A 23,546-nucleotide genomic window follows, 5' to 3' on the forward strand; every position below is an offset into this window, starting at 1 on the left:
AGCAAGGAAGCAGCTGTAGCCAGGCTGCACAGAGCTCACCATGGCCCAGCAATCATTGCATCATTGGCTCCATCACCCGAGGACTCTATTTGGATGGTCAAACTCTTAAGCACAGCCATCCATTAGCCCTGGGAAGATTAGACAGACAGATGGCTCCTACAGAGAGATGAGTTAGAAAGATGCAGGGAGGGATATTTCCACCACATGGATGCTGCCAAATTTTGCAGAGCACAAGAGGTGCCCTGAGGTCTAGTTCAAAAGCTAATCCCCCAGGATCTTCTGAAGAAAAACATTTCCTCAGTTCAGCCAAAACTTTACCAGAGAAGCAACTCCAGGTACAGGATTTCTTGTAGAATTGAGGATATGCTCGTGTCCCTTATGACTTAGTTACTGTGTAAGCCCCAGAGATGGATATGAACAAGATGGATATGAACAGCTCCTGGCTCCCAGGGCTAGCAATGCATGGAAATACAGAAACAGCCACTGCAGCCTTCTCTTAGGTGTGTTTTCAGTAAAAAACTCAAAGAATAAAAGTGAACAGAGAATCTACACAAGGCCACCAACTTTAAAACACACTCAGAATGCCTGTCAGCTTTTGCTCACTTCATGCAGGTTTCAATGACTCAAGATTCAAGAGCTGCAGGAGGGGAAGTCCATCACTGATAGTTACATCAATGTTCACAGAAACTGTGAAACTGTTAATCATAAAGTATTTGACAATTTGAAGTGACACTATTGTGAGAAGATTATACCCAAGTATTTGAAGATATGTTTCATGACTACAGGCACAAAGAAAGGGGACACTGTGAAAGTGAAGATAAATAAAAGGACATAATGACCTAAGAAGTGCATGCTGCAGACTCTCTTGCAGGGTCTTTGGAAAGGTGTACAGGCTCCTCTGAGAATTCTGTGGCTGAAGCTTCTGTTGCAGAGCACACAGCCCATCACAGCTTCCTCTTGCTGCCCTCAATGCACCCATGCTGAGCATGGCAGTCCTCTGCTGTAGAGGATAATTCTTTGATCTTTCCCGGGGAAGACCCGAGGATGGAGATGAGTTCATACCCTGCCACAGATTTCAGTGGGATCTTACAGCTTGACTGTCTTGGTCTCTTATGTTCTAGAGACTTCCAGTATTCAGTATCTTTACAGCAAACTTTGAAAACATCTCCTGGCTATAGAAAATTTCTTTCGGACAGTCTCTGAACAAACGACAAGAAAGAGAGTCCTAAATGATGAGCACAAAACTGAGCTTTTGAAGTCTGTAAATAAAAGGGGAAAGAACTGCAGGGCTGGTGATTACTTTGAAATCCCACCGAAACCACAGGGAGCTGCAAGTATTTACAGCACCACTGGTAATGAAGTAACTAGGTGTCAGAGCAGTGATTTAGCTGAAAAATACGATATCTAGCTTCTGGGTTTATTCTTTCAGGTGGTATCAGGCCAATTTATTCCATTTTGAAGTCAGACAGTGATTTCCTTACTTCCCTGCATCATTCCAACTTGACAAATCTGAAAACCAAGTGATTCTTTTTGCCATTTCTTTTAATGAATAATAGAGCTATCTCAAATAGAAGCTGCCTCCAAACACTGCTGAGGTATTGGAACACTTCTTTGGTTGAGCAATGTGGGGCAAATAGGTCAAATAGGGACAGGATGGCTGAACTCAGAGAAACCTTGCTAGGACTGGAGCAATGTCAGAAGGCTTCAGGTGTGAGAGGCTCATGTGAGCTGATCTCTTTCAGAGCACTAACAACCTGATAGGAAAAGGACATGTGAAGGAGAAAATCTTCTGAGGTAAAGAACAACGCAAAAAACCCCTCATGCTGTCATGTAGTCACTCTCTTATCTACTCGAGCTCTTGCACAGTGCCCTTAGCACAGCATCCGAGTGCCTGTCAATCACCAACACGCTTATCTCCATTCTGTCTCCATGGGAGTAAGAAAGGAATCTTATCTCCACCATATAGATGAGCAGCTGAGGCAGAGAGATTAAGGGCTCGATCTGGTTACCTCAACATAGGTTTCCAGTGCCATCTAAGATGTCCTGGGGCATGCAAGACATGCACAGGACTGGCAGGTAGACACGGGTCCTAAGGGAGACCCATGGTGTTGTGGAAGCCAGGCAGGGGATGCTGGCACATTGCAGAGGAAGAGGAATGTCCAGGTTTATACAACTGAACTGAATCATCGAATCAAGGCAAGGCATTTCTGTGAGAGCAGGGAGCTGAACCTTACAAATTGTCCTAAGAGCACCCTAAGTACCAAACTCCCATCTGCAAAGAGGGACACAACATTTTTAAAAAATGTTGACTGCAGGCCTGTTTTATTACTACATAGTGCTACCAAGCTTTGTGTACCTGGGACTTCAAAATAAACTACTGCTGTCAGGAGCCTGTGAATTGTCTTCTGGGCTGAGTATGAACACCTACCCACACCTTTTAGCCACTATCAAGAAGATCCCTATGGATCTATGGAATATAGAGTTATTCTTTATCAAACTCAATAGAAACACAGACTGTCATACAAGGGGCCAGAATCAATATCAGAGTGGCCTTTGTCCACCAAACCCACAAGCCCAGACCTCATGCTGAGAAGTGAACATACTTCATTGTGACAGTATTTACAGAAAGACACTTTCATTTTAGCTCATGAAAAATCCCTGATGACAATTTAGGAGCTCATCATGAGCTTATTGAGGAAGAATGAAAGTATGCTCAAGGTCACAGCACCCATAGGAATGCTATCAGTCTTGACATGAACAGCAAATAAGGTTCCCAAACAGCTGCCAAATCAGAAATAAGCTGTATGCAGAGAAGCTGTGCTGGCCTTGCTACAGGCTGGCATTTTTGTGCATTAGGCTGAGGACAGACTTGCAAAACCACTCCAGCAATTTGGACACTGAGCTCCCCTTTGCAGCAGCCCAGTGCACGAGGTGGTGGTGAAGCACAGCCTGGCAGCCCTGGTTGCTGGAGCAGCTTCCTGAAGCCACACAGGCATCCCTTCTCTGCCATTTGTCCCCTTTGTGGCCATGTGCCTTGCAGGTCCACATCCCAGCTGCTACCTGAAACACAGGTTTAACCAAGTAACCCCCAGGGACGAGTCTGATTTCAATCCTTCCTTCTGGGCCTCCCTCTGAAGATAAAAAAACACGCATCAGGCACAACCCCCAGCCACAACAGGTACCCTCCATTGTAGTCACAGCTTCAACAGTGAGCAGAATCTGATCAAGGTCTTAATTTACTTTAGCCTCACAAAGACTTGAAAGAGGAGAATCATTTTATGTTATTATTTTTTTGTATGTGAAATCTGATTAGAATAATCCTGGCAAGGCAGAGAGTGATAAGCAAATGGAGTATGTGAAAAAATGCAGTTTTGAAGAAAGAAATTGATTTCCTTCCATTCCTCCAAATTTGAATAATAAACTTCCACAAAGACCTTCTTTGCACAAAACTCCTGGAGATGCAAGAAACTATAAAATACTCTGCTAAACCTTTAATAAATTGTCTCTCAGAGCTCCTTAGAAAAACAGAGACTGTTGCACAGTGGAAGTTTGAGACATTCACACTTGTAATCCAGAGGGAAAAGCTTCTATGGGAATGCAGAAATATTTTACAAACTACTTGAAATTAGCCTGTGTCATGCAAGAAGCTGAGGCTATGGGAGCTTGGGTGCTTTGCCACTAAGGAGTTATAAACTAAAGGTAAGAGTGGCCAACAGGCACATTTCCCTTTTCTACACCTCTCCTTTCTTGTGTAAAAGGTGGATAATTCTCTCCTTCTTCTGGAAATCACTTTGAGCTTTCAGGTAGACAGGCCAATCTTGCTATCACATCCCAGAAAGACACGATAATTTCCAGTTTCCAAACCAGGCACTATTTCTAATGAATTAACATTTTTTCACCAAAATCATCAATCACTACTAACAAAGAATATTCACAGAAAATTCATACTCCAATGCCTCACAAAGGAGTTGGTCTTCCACAGATGCAGTGTCATGACCATGCACCCATTCACTGGACATTACCCAAAGACTGAGCAGGAGTCTCAGGGATGCTGGAATAAATACACTCATCTCAGTTTTCTAATGAATATCATAAATACCAGTTGGTTTGCTCCAGGTATAACCAACCCAGTGGTAATGACAGCAGTGACTAAAATACATCCTTCAATACTACAGAAATTGTACTGGTCCTTCGACCATTGATTGCCTTGATATGTGATGCTTTACAGCCATGCTTCCTTCCACTACTGAAAAAACCCTATGGAATAGAATTTTCTGTTGAGTCCCAGCCAGCCCACCTCCAAGCAAAACCACCAGTTTAGAGCTGTCCCACAGCTCTCATTAAGTCTCTGGTCATGCCTGGATGGTACAAGATGCCTGGAGAGGGCATGATGACACAGTGCATGGCACTATACCAGCACTACTGAAGCTCTGTGAATTCCAGCCAGACTGCCCAGCAATCCACCTGGATGGTTTCTAGAACTCAACCTAGCTCTGAAAAACCAGGTATTCCCTCACAGTCCAAGATGTTTTCTCAATGGTCAGAGAGCTCACTCTGCTACTGTCTCTGTTACTGGTTTCTTCCAGCTGTCACTGTGAGTGGCACTTGCTTGAGGTGGACACTGAGTTAAATGCACCCACAAGGGCCACCCTTACATTCATCTCAGTGAGAGCAAGGGGATGTACTGGGTGCTTAATACCTCTGAAAGCAGGGCTTTAAGCTATCTGAAAACCCATGCCTGCTCTTGTTACTGCAAACAGTTTTCTTGTAAGACCCGGCTGTTCAGCTCCTGGGGGCATCAGCACTTACCAAGTGTTGCTGCAATTCTGAGCTTCTCAAGAGCAGTTTCTAATTCTCCACCTGCCATCTTGTGAAGCCAACACTGTAAACAGCCCCATCTCCTCAGGTGGCTGAAAAAGAGATATCTGTGGAGCCCTGAGCAACTGCACTTGACATATGGTATTAAGATGTGCAAGGGAAGATGGCTGGCAAAGCACGACTCTCCTGTGGTTCTTTTGCCTGCTCCCATTATCCTCAATGATGATTGCTAGGGACATAAATGCTGAGGAGCCAGAAAAGAAATGCAATGGGAAGACAGAGGGAAAAGCAATCCCAGCCTACACAGTGCACAGCTTTGAAAGCAAACTGATTTTCTCAGACACAAGATACCACACAAACAAGTTGTGCTGCTGCTGATGCACCAGTTCCCTAAATAATAACAGTGATACAAAAGAAAGCTTGTGATTAAGGCAAAGTATTAGGATCAGGGAGAACAGAAGGCCTAATCTAGTTTCCACACATGACCTTGGGCATATCACATCACTCCTCTACACTCAGTTTCCTTAGCTATGTGATGAAGTTTCCCAGTTTGAGTGGAATATTATCAGAGATCATGGGAGAGCCCACAAGGAACTCACAGGACATCCACAGACATCTCCTGTGGACAAGACTGTGGTGAGCCTCTATGAAGACAGACAAGCAGGAGGTAAAAAAGACACAGGGTATCTCTAAGAACAGCATAGCCAGTGCTGTTTAGCAACAGCTTCTGCAGCACGTCAGGAGAATCAAGAAGGAGAAGTGCTTTGTCCAGCCAAAATGCCCAGAGCAGTAGGAAGAGGTGCAAGAAGACAGAAGTTGCTTTGGACAAGCCAGTGTAACAGCTGCGAGCCCTTTTCTCCTAACCAACATTATGGAACCCACTTGCTGCACACGTGCACAGCACTCTCCTCCTGAGCTGGCTGGATCCCTGGCAAAGGTCCTGCTTCTAGCAGGGTGCCCTGCCCTGCTGGGAAGGAAGGGGCTCTGTGCAGCCCCCTAACTGGCATGGGAATAGACACAGTACAGAGGACTGGGCTGCAGGAAACAGCAGGCACCAGCTGCAGAGGGTGATGATTCTCCTTGGCACCAAGTACAGTCCAACACTCCAAACCCATCAGCTGTCCCAGCTCCACCACCAGCAGTTATCCAGCCTAGGGAGGAAAAGGGAACCTCTCTGCAGTGCACATGAATCAACTTAGAGCAATATGGCACAATGTGGGGACTCAAGCTACCAGAAGCAGGAAAGCCAATTTAAAGGCATGTCTGGCATGAGTGCAAGGGCTTTGAACACTGAGCAGGAATACCAAGAACTGCCCTTCTCAACCCCTGCTTGCTTCAGATTCCTGCTGTGGGAAGCAACAGCCCAGCACGGCCACTGTGCTTGAGGGAACGTCAGAATTAAGCTAAATCTCTCTCCTCATCTCACTCTGCACATGTCTAGAAAGTTGGACATTATCTTCTTCGGTGCCTCCTCACTCAATGGCCTCGTTCAAAATCCTGAGGTTCTATTTTCTTCTCTTCTACTTCACGCTTACAATGATTTAGTGGTGGGAGAGAAAAGACTGTGCAGGAGATTCATACTGATTTCTATCTCAGGGGTTTTTAGAAAGAAGCAGATAATCTTTGCCCAGTTGCAGTCATTCCTCTGCAGTGTTCCAGACAGCAGCTGGGAGTCTGTAAGGTGTGCATGCACTTCCAAGGGCTGTTATCAATAATGCATTTGATGCGCAGCCTTCAGCAGCTGACCAAGGAAGTGTCTTATAAAGAAAAGGAAATCCTTTGGTCATCTCAGGAGGAAAGTGACGAGGAGACAAAGACTTACCATCATTGTGCCATGTCTAATTTATGTCAAGAGGTTGTTCAAGTTTCAGAAAGCTTTTAGCATGGGGCTGGTGCATAGGTATGTATTTGGAGGATTAGGGAGCACATTGTGAATACCAAAATACTTTCAGCTTTCTGCAATCCCCTAACTGGTAGGGAAGAGCTGCATGAAAGGTTACCACTGCTCCAAAAGTACAGCTCTGCACCTCAGATACCATCAGTATGTGGGAGGTGGCAGGGCACCCTCATAGTCTTCTTACTGCCTTCTCAATGGCTGAGATGTCGAAACACCGTATTAACCTGTGACTTACATGTGTGTGTGAGGGATTTATTGATTTCACGGAGGAACGATTAATTTAATATCATTTAAACATTTCAGAGCTTGTCAGGCTTTTCCACAGAAGAGCAGAAACCTCCACACAACAAAGTATGCAATCCTTAGTTCATCAGCAGTGAAGAAGGTCCCTTTGTTAATCAAGCAAAAGCTGTTGAGAAGGCCACAGGCATAAGAATACATAGTTTGCATCTGCTAAGATAAATCTGCTGGTTTGGGTATGTTCTCCAATGTGAGATGTCTCTGATGTGAGAGTAGGAAGTGATAAATGAACAGGAGAAAGGTGACAGAACTAAGGTGAGTAGCAGAAGCTGCTGGGAAGTGTGACTGAAGAACAGCAAAACTGCTACAAGCAAATGAAATTAGTCATGAAAGATTAAGTATGTAACCTAATTGCAGGCAGAAAGGTGATGATAAACCATAAAGGGCCTAATGGGTACCAGTCCAACTATGATTACTTGGTTCTCCAGTCTTGCAAGCAGTCTAAAAACAACTGCTGGTGCAGCAGAGAACGTTTCATTTCAGTTTGGTAAAGAAGGACCAAGTTGCAAGTCCACACTCTGCTCTGAATCATCCTGTCTGGGCTCAGCCTCCAGTGAAGTGAGGATTTTCTCTTCCTATTCATGATGCAGAAGAGGCCATGACTTTAGTACTGGAATTCTCAAAATCCCAAATTTCTCATAATCCTGCATCTGTATGATTACACCCTCTACTCCCTCCTGCACTGCACCACTGTGTGGGGCTGGTGGCCATGGCCACTGGGTCACCAGACGCTTCTCTGAAGGGGTCCCGAGCCCACAGGCTGATGAGAATTCCTGACAGCACAGACAGGAATGTGCAAGCACATGCAGTGCTCTGCTCACTACCCTGCACTGTCACAACTTCCAGGGCAGGAGAAGGATGAATGGGCTTTATATGTGTTTGAGCTCACATTAAGGTTAATGTGTGAAACAATCTGCTCTGCAGAATGTTGGTTAAACTAACTGGCTGCAGAGGGCTTGGGATGATTGCTAAACTGACCTGCTCTGCAAAAGGTCCAGGGTGAAGCAAAGCCTCTATTGTAAGAATGACTGTCTTGTGTCATCTTTCTGCCCTGAAGAACCAAGGACCTCTGAATGTGCCTGTTCCCATGGTGTTGGATGGCATCATCTCAAAACCCTGTGGGCCCCACCCTAGAACCATTCCAGAGGCAAAAAAATACATGGAAAACCCCAAGTGTTACAGTAGATCTTAATTCATTCAAAATTTACAAGTTGACTAATACAATTAAATGCCCTAGAAACAAACAACCAGGAGATCTGACACACTCAGCCATTTCCCCTCAAGGCTGACATTTTTAGTCTCCCAGGAGGGTTGGACATATTTTTAAAAAGTCAGTCCCTGTGGCAGTGGCTGTGGTGGGTGAGCAGGACAGGCTCTGCCTCTGCTACAGGCTGCCTTCCCAGTGCCCTCCAAGCCCTGTCACAGGGCCAGCATGCACAGGACACAGCCTTTGCAGTGCTGCTCTGGCACACCTCAGATGCCATGAGGCCAGATGCAAGGACCAGGCAAGGCTCAGGAGGCCCTGGAGCAGACACAGAGCTGTGTCCTGCCTGCCTGCTCTGCTGCCAGGCTGCCTTTGGGCAATGCTGCTGGCAAGGTGCCCCTGAGCTCCTCCCTGCTTGCACACAGCTCGCAGGCTCCTGGCACAGCCCCGCTGGCCAGCCCATGGCTCTGCAGAGCCGAGCACACTCTCACCACACAGCACCTCCCAACACATCACAGCAGGGACAGCAGCACACACAGAGCCCTGCCACCCCATGCTCCTTTCAAGGATGCATGCACTGCAAGAGAAGATGGGTAGATTTGGAGTTTTCCTTGCAGCATGGAGAGTCTCATTCAGGAAGATGCCAGAAGAAGCATTTGGAAGAGGCTGGTGTTCCCCATGGCCTGCATCTCTGTGACAGGGGTGACCAGGGAACATAGATTCACAAAAGCACCAAGGTGCAATTCTAGCACTTCACTCAATTGCACACACACATTTCAGGCCAGGTTCCCAACTCCTGCTGTGCACGTCTGCTTCAACAACTTCAGGAGCTTTCTGTGCCAGAAGCCAGCCCTGTATCTTGGGATCCATGGTAACAAAACTCTCTAGTACCTGAACTGAATTCCTGTGATCCAGAGACCTCAATAAAATTATTTTTGTTTTGCTGATACTTAGTGAGGACATTACCCTTTGACACCAAAGCAGGGCTAGTTCAGGTTTCCATCCAGGCCTTTCTGCTACAGTACCCTACATTCACCACTGTTTCAGCCAGACTGTCTTGAAATAGCCCAGGGACTTGGCCTCTCTTCCTTTTCCTTAGAAAACAGCATTACAATTCAATGTTCTCCATTTTTGAAGTTTTCTATCACTTGGCTCACAGTTATAACTACACAGTTATAACTGCACAGTCAGTAAAGTTTTTTCCTTGGATGTTTTAGCCTCTCTCCTGCTTTCACCTCCAGAGCTGTTAGTCACTGTTTGGCAAAGGCACACTATTTCCTAGTTTTATCCATTCTGTATTTGAGTTTGGTATTATTAGAAAAGAGATCCAAATCATTTCATTAACACACACCTGACCTCAGTCAAACATATCCTCACTCAAAACTTTCCTTGCTTCTTTTCATATCAGTGTCCTGGACTCAGGAAGGACAATACGTGTCCTCCCTCCATTACAAAATAAAATATTAATGATAGTCCCACTGTAACCCAGGATATCCTGGAGTTCCGTCTAGGTTTCACTTCTGGAAAATACATAACAGACAAATTATTTGATAATAATTTATTGTCAAAATAGACACTGGATAAATGGTGTTAAAAACAAGCAAAGCAGGCCAGAGAGTTTTAGGAAAAGCCAAATATTAGCCAGGTAGTGGAGAAAGGAGCACAGTTACCAGCCAGACCTGCATCTCCCAGCTAGCAAGATGCAAAGGGATGGCAACAAAAGGGACTTCTGGTGTAAACATCTCTCCAGAAGGACATTTTGACAGTCATCTTTTGGTTTTTGCCTGCTGAGATAAATGCTCCACCTGCACATAATTTCTGCTAAACAGGGGCTTCACTGCAACTGTCCTGTCCTCAGTCTAGACATGTGTTAGAGTTTCCTTCCAAAATCCAACTCAGACATTGTATTGCCATTGACTGTTCTGCTTTAACCTCATCATTTCCCCTACAGTGATTAATTGATCACACACAACACACAGGAGAAAAACGGGTAAACTCTATGCAAAACTACTGCTGCTTAGCACCTGCTCCACAGGCTTTGCCTCCCTGCTTATCCAGGGCTAGACCTGTCTGGCCTCAAGGAAATCAGCAAAACAAACACTGCAGGAGATGCCAGCCTCCACTGATCCATCTCTCTGGTTTCTGCTCTTGCCTTCAATTTACAGCAACCCCTCTCTGACGGTGTTTTACCCTCCCTCCACATTTCAAGGGAATCATGTGGGATTAAAATGCTCCACCAAAATCTAAACATTTTGTTCTGATTTTATTAGGAATGATAAGGCAATATAAACCACTCTAAAATTATTTTAAAATGGGAATCTGTAATGTTTCTTTGGGGAAGTATCAAAATGAGATGAGTCAGCACCTCTGGAGCATTTTTCCCCCAGTCTTCTTCCAAAATGAAATTTCAACAAAAGATCATAATTCATTCCAACACTGACAGACCACTGCTCACAAGGGGAACGACCCATCCCTGCTCCTCCAGCTGGTATTAGGTAGACAATTGCATGTTCCTAAGTATCTTGTGCAACTAAGGCTAAGAGAAGAATATTTTTACAGAACCTTACTTATCCTTTATAATTGTATTGCTATCATACACGACAAGGTAACAGCAGCTAGAAAAGCAGGATTGGGCCCTGCTGTTACTGATTTTTTTTCTTCTGAAGGTCTCTTGCTTGAACAGCAAAGTCTGATCTAACTCATTCCAGATGTGAATTCAAGGTCCACAGCCCCATCCTCCCTTTGGGAGCTGTACCACAGTGCTGTGCTGGGAAGTTCAGGGAATACAAGTACCTCAGCAGGATGCCAGATGAGAAACCTGACCCCAAAGAGCCACAGAAATGCACCGTGCTGCTCTCCTCCACCTCACAAGCTGAACAACATGGATGGCAGCATCTCACCAGGGGAAAAAGGGCCCACTTTATTAATGAGAGTTGTATTTACAAGTTTCCATGCTACAAGGATGGCACGGCCAGGGTGCCTGCCAGGAGCTGTATTTTAGGAACATTTGATGCAAGTCAGGAATCCGTTCCCAGGGGCTGGCTCTTCTCAGGACTGCTGCTTTCTTGAATATTCATTTTGTTCCTATATTTATGAAAAAGTCAGGGGACAGGAGGAGCTTTTTATCTCCCAGTTAATGCCTTCATTCAGTGAGCCCCTTTAAACCAATGAAGAAGAGTAGGAACTCTGGAGAAAAATTAAAGGCACATTACATTGGTCTTCTGCTGTGCTTTGCCTTTGAGACATTTCTCTCCCTCTCCACTTACCTGGCTTCCTAATGAGGCCTGTAAACTAGGGAACCCCCCCAACATGTGTAATTTCTTACAAGCTTTGCAAAATGTCCAGGATACCTGCCTGGCCTATCTGTACTTCTAACCAAATCAACTAGCACCACTGGAGATCAAACAGGAATTAAAGAAATGGCATTGGCAGAAGCAGGTTTAATACCCCAAGTCTATTAGGGGAGAGAGTGCAGTATTATTGATTCCAGCCCCTGACCTTGGAGTGATGTAAACAGGAGTGCAGCAACCCTAGAGGAGTTGTAGCAAAATAGTTATAGCATTGCAAGCAGATTAAAAATACAGTTAATATACATACTTCCCCAGATGCTTGTTCATTATTATTCAAGACATGTTTATTATGCAAAATGGTAAAGCAGAAAAAAAGGAAAGGAAAAGAAAATGCAAAGACACACCGAGCTTTTAGCATGACTGGGGTTTTCTCAATGCTGTGTTTTTTTTTTATTGTGCATAATCATTCCCTTATTAGCAGGAATCTTTGAAGTGATTCAGGCTCTAATTTCAGCATTTCAAACTCATAGGTTTATACTGAAAAACCACAGTGAGCTCCTGTAAGTGACCCATTTTTTTTCCTCTGTATTCTCTGTCTCTGCTAGGGTTTTCTACGTCTTCCCAATAAATTATGTATCACAATTTGCCATTTCAAAAATAATTAGAACTCCAAGTTAAACAACAAGGAATATCTGAGAGCAATACATTTTAGAAGAGAAATGTTTTGCACTTTGGGCAAAACCAATCCCAGCTGCAATGCCACTGAATTAGACATATCATATTGAGAGATGCACCTTCAATGTACTTGGAGTGATTGGCTGGACCTGTGCAGACCCTACAGACCCATGACAAAGATCTGTTCCAGGAGCACCAAGTTTGCCTCCCAGGCAAAATACTTCACAAGCACTCCCTTTCCCATGCCCCTGTGAGTTGTTGCAGGAATAATAGAGGGAAAGCTGGGAACTGAGGGAATACACTTCACAAAGTTACACAGGAGTGGAAATTGATTTGGTGGTAGAACTCCAGACAGACAGGAGAGCATGTTCTGAGTCTTCTCCCGTTAGGATTAGGCTGTAAACTCACTGGAGCGGGACAGACCTCTTTATTCCATGTTTCTGAATCCCGTGCAACAACCAGCCAGTGGTGTCTCAGATTCTTCCCAAGTGCTGAGGCACTGTAAGTTACACCCACTGCCCTTCGTTCATTCTGTGCATTTTTACTTTGGCATCAAATGCTAACAGTGGATCTTCAGGAGAGTCAAGCCCCTCCCCAGAACGGGTCCTGATTGAAACCTTTGTGCACCCTCAGGGAATTTACAGCTGCTGTACACTACAGGAAATCAAAACACAACACACCAATGACTCTGCAAGCTTGCTATGCAGACAGTGGCTTGCATCTTACTTTCTGCAAAGCAGGATGTCTCCAACCAAAGCATGATTTTCTTGTCTACTTATCACCTTATTCCCATGTTGACCTCAGAGATAGCAGTAACCTAGTCTGGGGGAAATTAAATCAGGTATCTAGTGTAAGTAAACAATGAACAAGTCCCAGATAGCTGCTTCCCAAACAAAGAAGGTTTAGCATCTAATAAATTTAGGCCTCTAAAGCTGGCTAGGAATATATGGTTGGCTTCAACCCAGCAACCCAGCCTGACACTATCCCTGCCTGAACAGATGAGGTAGGGATGAGGAAACTCATTGCTGAAGGTAGCGATGTGGCCAAGCCATTGGAAGGTCTTGCAAGTTTCTAGGAAATGCTGTCTCACCACATTTGGCTTTAGAGGACACTACTCAGCCCTACTTTTGTGCTAATCAACACAAGGCAGACTTTTTCCAGGGGCTGGTCATTCTAAGCCCATTCATTCTCGAGCCCATTGGCCTAAACTCAGAAGGAGCTGGCACAAGCCATCCCTAAGACCAGGGATAACAGCCTCTGGTTTGATCCAGGGCAGAGGATGTCAGCCAAGACCTCAGCTGTCACAAAGAGATTAAACATCACCAAAAAACCCACAAAACAAAACCAAAACAAACCCACAGTGATAACATGTTCAGTTACAACATCAATCTGCATTCAAGAGGAGGGGGAAAAAAACCTAACCCAAACCAAAAACAAACAAACAAACACTAAAAACATTACCCTGGACAACTTTATCTGAAATCAGTCCTGGACTTGTGGGTGTTCTAAGAAGTTCTTACAGGGCTTCCATGCAGCATGGAAGACAGCCAAGCAATTTATTTATCAATTGCCTCATGTGAGTGAATAATATCTGTGGGGAATGTTGACCTATTTTTTTTCAGAAATCCCCAAAAAAAGGCTAGTGAAAAAAAAACATACACAGAACAAAGCTGTAGTTTTGGGTTTGCTAAGCAAAGACCAGGGACAATGTGTCCCTTGGTGTGGTCAGCAATGAGGTCTAGGCAGCATGGCCTGGGGATCCTTGCCCCACAAGGAAACCTGCAGCATCCAAAAGAGACTGCCTAAACAGATTCAGCTCCTTTCAGACATATCCGGTTCTTTCATGGCATCCTGATCTCATCCCTTGTCCTTTACAATGAGCTTGACCCACACTCCCTGCTCCTAACACACTTTATCCACAAATCTTCTATTTTCTTGCCTTGGGGTTTGCTCCCATGCACAGTGAATTCATTGATTTACTGCTGTCAGACAAAGACAGAGCCACCAGTCATCACAAGGAAAGTATCCTAAAAGGTCCATCACCCTGGAGTAGAGCATCACATTTACTGCAAGCAGAAACCTTGGATCAGGTTGATAAAACAAATAGTTTCACTCTTATTAGCTCAGACAGAGCTCAATGCTATCAAGCTGTGGCACGTAATGAGGTTCACTTCATTAACCACCGGCCATCACAGTGCATCCTTCCCCATCAGCCTTCCCTGATTAACCTTCCTACTCAAGACAGGCACACTTGTTGGAAATAAGCAGGCCCATTAAATCACCCTCACTTGAACACATGCGTGATCTGGTGCCTTTTAGGATACTTGAAATTACTAACAGATGTTTTTCCTGGACAGCATGGTCTTCCTGCTGTCTACCACCTCTTGGTGCATCCCTCCCACCCTTTATATCACATCTCACTATTACTAGAGAGAGAAAATTTTTCTCTGCACCTCCTCTAGTCTCTCAGCTGTCAAACATCATTCTTTCAACTCTCTATTTCTTCTTTTTCCCAAGACCCACACCCTTCCCTCCCCTGCACTACTTGTTCAGAAAATGATGACCACTCATAGGTCCAAGAGGACCTCGTGGGCTGGCTGTAGCCCTGTGGCACACTCTGATTTCCTACAATCCTCACTTACAGGACACTGATGGTACAAGGAGCCTCACCAATGGACCAGAACTGTGCTCTGCAGTGCACAAACAGGGCAAAGCATCAGTCCTGGGCCCCACAATGTGCCCAGAGGGACACATGCAATAATGCAGTACCACACCATGCTTGGTATTACCTTTAGGACTCTGATAGCTTTACAAAGAGAGGAAGTTTTCATTGTTAGTAAACCAATTTAATTTATTTAGAAGCAGTCAATTATGTTTACTGGGCTATGAAAGAACAGGAAGCGTCTGGCATCCACAGAGATCCAGACTGATCTCTCTGTCTCTTCTTGACAAGCAGCCAGTTTTGAGACCTATCTTGCCAGGCATACTAACACCTCCACTTGCTTCCTACCCTGAGCTGCTGGGGAGACAGAGCCTTGTTACATCCCAAGGGAAAAGAGGAAATCCCAGTCATGTGAGCAGTATAAAACTGACCAGGAACAAAGACGGAAGATAAAAGTTAGGAAAAATTGCGTAGAGCAGCCCAAACTGTTGTCCTTTCAGTGGTCCCATCGTCATGCTCACAGCACTTCTGAAGCAAAAGTAAGTGCCCAGACAAGAGCAGAATCACTGCACTGTAAATTTATACAAAGGCAGATGAGATTAGAATCTGGCTATGCACTGTAAAGCTATCATAACTACAGAAATGGAAGTGTATTATTAACTATCCCTTTTTACTATGTAGAACTAGAACAAAGTTATTTGAAGCATAAAAATTCTGGCAAAGGGTTGCCATATTTAATAAATCACCGAATCAATTATTCACTGTGAAAATCAATTACTTACTTTAAATGAGAATCTTATGAATAACCTCATGCCCTTTCATGCCATCTAAGAAAGTTATAAGGGAATTAGTTGGCAAAAATTGCCGCACTTATCTTTTATGTGCATTAAAAAGACCACACAAATACAGGAATTTCTGCCAACAGAATAGTCCAGAACCCTTTTAAGAGAGTCAGGGTATTGCTGTGGATTTACACTGCAGTCAAAAGCAGAGTATGACCCATTGGGGCACCACCCATGATAAGCTATCTGGGTGCAATTCAGAGGCAATCCCAGTGAGTCCGTGCCATTTCACAAATGAGAAATCAGAATATGACCAGCCAACTCTATACAAATGCCTTAACAACGTGACCTACATTAAGTACATACTTAAAGGAACAGAAAGTGTATCATCACGGGTCAGGAAATATTGCCATGAATCTCCATGGAGACACTATTAAGTGAATATGGCATGGCCTTACAGCAGCTCCCCCCGCTCCTGCTTTTAAGGGTTTGCTGATACGTGTCTGTTTTCAGAAAAAGCTGGAAGTCCCGGCACAGTCTGCTTCCTCCCACCTACAAATCCAAGGCACCCCAGGAGCCCAACAGTGCAAAGTACTCACTGAGCTGTAGAGATATCCCTCAGCGTTCATGGCAACGTACAGACCTGCCTTCACCCCTTGGATTGCCACCACGCGAAGACCCACAGGAATTAGATTGAAAAGGGCTGTGGAAGGAAAAGAAAAGCAAATGTTATGGACACATCCCTCTACATGGCCACTGCTGCTTTTGCCCCAGCGCCAGCCCAAACCACTCCTGCCTCTTCACAGAAGTGACTGCACTCGGATCATGCATCCTGCTTCCAGCTACAGGGAAGGACTGCAGCCATAGAGCTGATGGTGAAAGGAAATTTTTAAAAGTACTGAGTTTGGCTGCCTCCCAAATGCCTTAACACACCCATCAGTCTGTCTGATCACTGCCTTTGCAATGCCAAGGGCTCATCCGTGCTCCCAAGCAGGAGCATCGTGATGGCTTTCCGAGGGCCAGCTGAGCCAGGGCAACTGCACATATACAGACTTTGCCTGTGGCAAACACAACAACACAACTCAGTTTTGCTCCCCTTGAAACACATTTAAGCCTAGTCACACTTTCCTGCATTTGCCATATGCTAAAGGAGCACACAGACAGCGACCATGGCCAGAAGAATGCAAATTAACTTGACTGTGTTTGCCCATGTGATCCTGGGCTGCCAAGGGAATGAAGAACCTCAAGAAGAGACAGTGCTTCACTCTGGGACATCAGCACTGCTCCCCATTCAGGACCAGCACTGGAGAGGACAGAAGAGGACAAGATCTTCCATTATTCAGTTTTACTGCAGTCTTATTGATTAAAGCATTGCAACCACTTCCTCTCAGTTAATTACTTTATTGCTTGATTCCCACACAGCAGACCCTGTATCTCATTGAAAGACTCTTCCCATGAGTATATACATTAATGTAGTGTCAGGCTTTTGCTACATTTCTAACAGCATGGGCTCAAAGAGGAGACTATTATCAGCACTGATAGACTGAGCACTGAAGCATTAGCATGGCTTTGTTTCTACTGAGCTTTATAGGACAAGAGCATTTAGATGTTGCAGGATCCCTTGTGCTTCAGCTTACAAAGAGCTAATTAGAGCTCATGCCAGGAAGCTGAAGATAGGGAAAGATGGGCACCGGGTCAGGCAGAAATAAAAGCACAAACACAGTGGAAATACTTCAGTCAAGGTCTCTTCCTACACAACAACCCTGAAACAAGAATATGCAATGCCACTTTGCTTAGGACATCTACCAGGTGTCTTGGCTGTGCTGGTTTCAGGGTTGCCTCCAAAAGAGGATCCATAAATTCCAGTGCATATGAATATAACTTTTTTTTTCACTTAATTCCCAAGGAGGACTGGATGACTCCCCTCAATGAGCTGTGTAAAATGGAGACACCTCAAATCTAGTGAAAAAAACCCTCATCTCAGTCTCTTCTTGTGCTTTTATGCACCATATTCTGTAAAACATCAAAGCACATGCTGAAGTCTTACCAAATCCAGTGCCTGTATGTGTGTTTTTGGGGGATAATGTCAATAGATGTATATGGAAAATGCAGTCCAGGCTGGGTATTGGTCTGTGAATAACTGGAGTCAAGGACAGTGCTACTCTGGTACTGTCCCTAGACAAGACAAACACATCCCAGAGTAGCCATTCAGCATTAGAAGTGTTGCCTATCCCTTTCTCCCCACCATGAAGGTCTAAAACCTTCTGCAATTAACAAGTCTATGAGCAATTCCCCTTCCCTATTTCTTCCTCCTACTGAAAAATGGAGCATATTACTGCTAATAATGAAACAAAATGGGCATCATCATTCATTTCCTACAGCCAATTTGTCTTGCATAGGAAACCTGTGACAGACCATTCAAAGCATTCATTAGGCAGCAAGGTGATAACACCCAGAATTAGTGGTTGAGAAGTTCCACTTGGAAGCACCCACGTGTTTCCAAATCTCCTTCCACCTCTACATGCAAAGGGAGCAAAGGAACAATCCTATTGTGCTGTGCTACAGTAGGAGGAACCACTGCCAGTTCCCAAACTCCCTGGGACCCTGCTGCATCCACAATCATGGCAGAGCATCTCCTCTTCTAATGCAGGGGAGCAAGTGGGCAGACAAGCATAAGGACACAACGCTGCCAGAGGTAGCTGCCAGCCAAAAGAAGTTTTAGGAAGCAAATATCTTCCTCTATTAAAAAAAAAAAAAAAACAGTAGTTTGGGTCAATCAAGATTCTGTAAATTCCCAGAGCTATATTTGCACTCAAATCTAGAAATAACTTTGTAGAAGTTGATACCTTTTACTATCATGCTTCCAAATAAATAGATCACATTTAGAACAGATTTAAAAGCTTATAAGCATTAAAGTAAAAATGGGGGGAAACCCCTCAATCAGCCTCAAAAGCAAGATGTCTCATTTTTTGTCTCAAAAAAAAATCTGATTCATTTGAAACAGCAGATTTGAAAATGGGAAAGAGGACTAGCTGTGATAGAATAGAACTGGACACTGGGTGAGCTAATGTGAGAAAATTTAAAAAATGCTTTTAAAACTGTTTCTCTACTGCAAATGGCACATATTCTATGCCATCTGCAGCTTCATGGAAGCAAAATGCTCTTTTACTTCATGGGCAAAATGGAAAAAACTTGAAGATGTTGAATATTTGTGTCCCTTTTCTTTCATTACATCTTACCATCTTCAACCAGTGGTATTTACACCTGACCCTACTACTTCTATTACACTCCAGTCCTAAATGAATGAGTATATTGTCACTGTTATGTTATGGTAATTTATCAGCTAAATTCTGAATGCATGTTTCCCTATGGGTCTAAATCATCTACAGAAATGGAAGGGTGAGGCAAGACCTGCCACGTACAAGGTGTGCTCCATATGCTCCGCTTTAAACAGCAGCAAGTCAGAGGAGCAGCAAGTCAAAGGAATTTATAACTGGTGATTTGTTCTTGAGCAAGACCTTGGTGCTGTACGTGAATAACAAAGAACTGATGGAGGATGCAATAGGCCAGAGCAGCCTCAGGCCGTGAGGTGGTGAGGATTGAGGTCCAGAGGGGAGTGAGAAAAGCAGCTGAGACGATCAAGAGGCTCTGGTGCAACACATAACAAAAGAAGAAACAGAGGGAACTGCATTTGCGTAACTCAAAGAAGGTAAAGGTTCTTTTCAGAGGAACACAATGAAAGGACAAGAGGCACTAGACAAAAGCCTCAAATAGAAATGAAGACTGGCTATGAAAAAAAATTCTCTACAAGGAAAATAGTGCAGCAGTGGAACCTGAGAGGTTATGAGAGGTTACGGAATAGCTCATTCCTAGAAATGTTTGAAAGAACTCGACAAGGCTCTGTACAGCTGAAGATAACTCAAGTGGGATGCTGGAATGCAAGCCTCTTTAATCTTTTGGTGTTTTTGGCTGGAAAGCCCCAAAAAATATCCTAGATATGTTGGGCTGTTTCCACCTGGTCAGTGCAGTTCACCTCTCCTTTCTGTACTGCCCATTTGCCAAAGCTCCTCAGATGCTCAGCAGGACAAGGTGGGCAGACAAGGAAGTCCACTTGCTCTTATCAAGGGGCATTACCCTGCTCAGCCCAGGGGAGAGCAGTAACAATGCAAGCACTGACAGCAACAGTGAGCCCTGAAAGGCCATTTGAGATCACTGGAGCTGGAAGGAGAAGGTACTGCCCCAAGCTGGGGTTCATACATCACAGGAGGAACACAAACACGGGCCATACACCATGAAAATGCACTCCAGTGGGAAGAAAACTCTTCACAAATCTCAATGCCAGTAGCCAGAGAATGTGCCCCCTTGCTTACACTGAGATGGCACGTCTCTAACGGCATGGCAGAAGGAACAGATGTCCCAAGTGCTGGCTCCTGGGAAGCTGGCTGGGTGCCCATTCAAATGCCATTAGAATTTGGCTTCTGGGATTTTTTTTTTTTCTTTAAGTGAGAGGAGGTGGAAAATAAATGCCATCAGCTTCAAGAACATACATTAAATGGGCAACAGATAATTAATTTTAAAATTGCTTAAATATTAGCAGTTCCTCTTGTATAAATAACTGGGTTTTTATTAGAACTTTTAATTCCATCAGATGTATCTGAGGGACATGGCGTGTCTCATTTTAAACATTAATTTTGTCAGAGTAAACCAACCTAATGTATTCCATGAAAATTATGCATCCTTTCACAATGCTAATTTGAATAATCAGTGTGGGGATACAGAACACAAAGCAATGTTTGGAACACGGTGTTCACCAGCTGTTTAATTGTGCTAAGATGACTTCTGTGTGGAGAATAGATGGTCATCTAGGGTGGGAAAGATCCTCTTGGAGCTCTCTAGAGTGCCCTTCCCTGCCATGGATGCAAGTTAACCAACTGCTCTTCAGGGATGGGAAAATATTATTTATCTAGTCTTTGATGAGTTTTGCTCTTGAACATACTTCTGACTGGCTGGTCAGGAATCTTCTGCAGAAGCACTTCAAAACAGAAAACTGCAGTGAAGCAAATCTGTAAGCTGTTCACTTAGACAAGTAACTTTTGACTTCTGGTCAAAATTCGAGATTTTTTTTGAGGAAGAGAAAAGAAAAAACACAATCAGCTTTATTTTGGCACTTCCAAAATGCAAAATGTGATTTCATTTCTAAAGCTGTAACAGGAAGCTTTATATATTCTAAAATGTTCATTCACACTGAAGATTTATTGATGAGACCATGTGGTAAAAAGCTATATAAAATTGAATAAAGCACAGTCCTAATTTCATTCTCTGGAGCCAAATATTATCAGTTGGATTCTTTCCCTTTTTTGAGATCCCCTGAGATCAGAAGATGGGGAATTCTTTGGCTTTGATCTTCTCTCTAAAACTTGCCTGAACTTTCCAGCATAGTCCCTGACTTTGAGCCAGTGGCTTGGCACACTGCAGTGAGATGCCTCCTGTCCCACCAAGCTGCCGAGGCAGGGCTGCCATCTCACCAGATAAATTTACACTCTAGAAGTGTACTTCAGCCCATCTATTTCCAGTTGAGAACACTGGGTGGAAGCAGCTCTCAAGTACTCAGCACTTGGCCAAACTCATCTCTGACATTTCTGGGGGGATAAATAAATCACAGCTCTTTGGTCAACTGGGGCCCAATGTCAGCCACGGGAACTCAGGAGGGTCCCCTGCAACCAGTGAGAGAGCAGCAGCTCCCCTCATCTCCCCTGTCAGTCTGAAATATTGCAGATCTGCTCTTACATTTCTCTGCTGTTTACCTAAATTCATCCCTGCTCCCATTTAAGCCCATTACTTTGATGTTCAGTCCTCCATGATAGATGAGGGCAATGAATCCCTGTCATCTCTAGCATATCTTCCCATATTTTTGACAAATAGGCCTCCAATGGGATTTTCTGCAGTTTAAGAACACCCCAGGTCTTCTTCCTTTAAGAAAAAGCAGCTAATACAGCCCACTGAACTCACCCATGTGTTGCTGTCTGAGAGTGTCTCAAGGCCAGAGTCTCTGAGTGTAAAGTATGTGTGTCTAAGTCCACAGATTCTTCTGCTCCACACATAAATCAGAAATTGTCTTACTGCAATTTGCAGCATTTAATTTGTGCAATATGAGTGTATGAAAATGGACTAAAAGCTGACATTTGCATTTGATACAGGCCATGTTTCTGGTGGATGCAACCTCTTGAGTCATTCCACAATGGCCTTGCCAGCCACCTGCAATTTCAGTCACCATCTTTCCACAGCTCCTCTCTCCTGTATGGACCCCCAGCCCTAAGCTGCCTGCAGCAGGGCAGCCCCAGAACACAGCATGCTCCTGCTACAGCACCCTGCAGCTTCCTGGGGTTGGGGTAAACACCAGGGATGTGGAGCTGCAGCCACCCTGCACCCCTGTCCAAGTGCACCTTCACAGGACGATGTCAATGCTGCACCCCTACAGATGCCCCTCACCTGCAGCCCAGGCCCTGCCTTCCTGGAGGAATGCCACCTTCAATCCAGCCAGCAGCTTCTTTGAATTAGACAAAAATTTGTCTGCAAATCAAGCAGGCTCCTCCTTTCTCAAAGTACATGAAGTTTGCTTCCATCAACCCTACCACACAGATGAACTTTTGTTCACCTCTAATAATTTGGGAAGCCAAATTCCAAGCTGGCCAGGTTGGTTCTTTCCATAAGAAAATGCAAGACTTGAATCCTACCCTGCTGATGCAATTTGTGACAGCAAGGATCTGAGCTTAACTGCCCACTCAGAGACAGCAGTCTGGTGCCTATGAAATGCAGAGATGCTGCAGAAAATATTCTACACCTTTTTTAACCTTTTGAAGAGCTTTGGCATTGACAAAAGAACTTCCTCTTCAAAAGGAAGACTGACTACTGCTTTGCATGCATTTAAACCAGTATGGCTCCTGCACATGGCCATGGTTTTTAAACTTTGTGGTCCAGCACAAACCCAATCCTTTTAACATGGTTTTGGAAGCTGACCTCCTTTGACAAGGTCATTTGATACCCCTAGCCTTTACACCAGCCTCAAAGCACGAGACTTCAGTGAACAGCTGCTTTTCTCCAGCCTAGAAATTCCTGATGCTTGCTGAATTTTTGAGGCTAAAATAGTGAAAACGATTTTCTCCTCTTCTCCTTGGAGAGAGAATTCCCCGTATCCTTTACCCACGTGGCATGTGTATAAATATAATCTCCTTTCTCTTCTGGCAGCAATTCAAATCATGGGTTTTATTCTCCACCCCACCCAGATGGCAGTTACAGAATCGGGGCAGGAGGGAAGAAGATCAGAGAGGAAACATATGAAATTATACTGGCAAGATTTAAAGGGGACGGATAGAGAGAAAAAAATATGCAGAAAACAGCTGTCTTCCTCCTAATTTGATCTTTTCAAAAATGAAGTTGCACAAGTGAGACCTACTAGGTGATGCATTTGATTGTAATTGGGTTGCAAAACAGGCTAATTTTTCTTACTGTAGTCACTGTTTTCGTCCTTGGTCCCATCAATTGTACCATCTGGGTGCATCTGCAGGAAGTATTCCTGCTGGCTGAATAACCTTGTCACAATTCCTTTCAGCTGGGGTTCTGCAAAATAAAAATAATAATTATTATCAGATATACCGAGTAGCACAAGACCAAATTTGCTTGTCCCCCATTTAGCCCTAAGTAAATGTAGAAGTGCTTGGCAGGTAAGACTGTTTTCAGTGACTCCTTCCAAGCATGGCTGTAAAATATTCACCTATAATATACAGACAGGCAAATACAATTGAGATCAGATGAGCAGGTAAAATGAAATGCATACTTGGTGCAATAGAAACAGATTATGGAACATCAATTCTCTGAAAGTTACCTACCAAATGGAAGTATTTAGACAGCTGATGAATTT

The 23,546-nt window shown here is 44.1% G+C and overlaps 1 protein-coding gene across 4 annotated transcripts in view; it reads right to left on the reverse strand.

The window, feature by feature from the left end:
* Positions 1–23,546, reverse strand: part of FGF12 (fibroblast growth factor 12) — a 236,277-nt gene that overhangs the window by 53,532 nt on the left and 159,199 nt on the right. For all 4 annotated transcript variants that reach the window (XM_053986048.1, XM_053986046.1, XM_053986049.1 and 1 more), the window contains 2 exons: positions 23,135–23,245; positions 16,228–16,331 (listed from right to left, as the gene is read on the reverse strand). In XM_053986048.1, the coding sequence (XP_053842023.1) occupies positions 16,228–16,331; positions 23,135–23,245 (215 nt within the window). The remainder of the gene's footprint in view (positions 1–16,227; positions 16,332–23,134; positions 23,246–23,546) is intronic.

The sequence above is a fragment of the Vidua macroura genome, chromosome 10 (assembly GCF_024509145.1).
Source record: "Vidua macroura isolate BioBank_ID:100142 chromosome 10, ASM2450914v1, whole genome shotgun sequence".
Classification (NCBI taxonomy): Eukaryota; Metazoa; Chordata; class Aves; order Passeriformes; family Viduidae; genus Vidua; species Vidua macroura.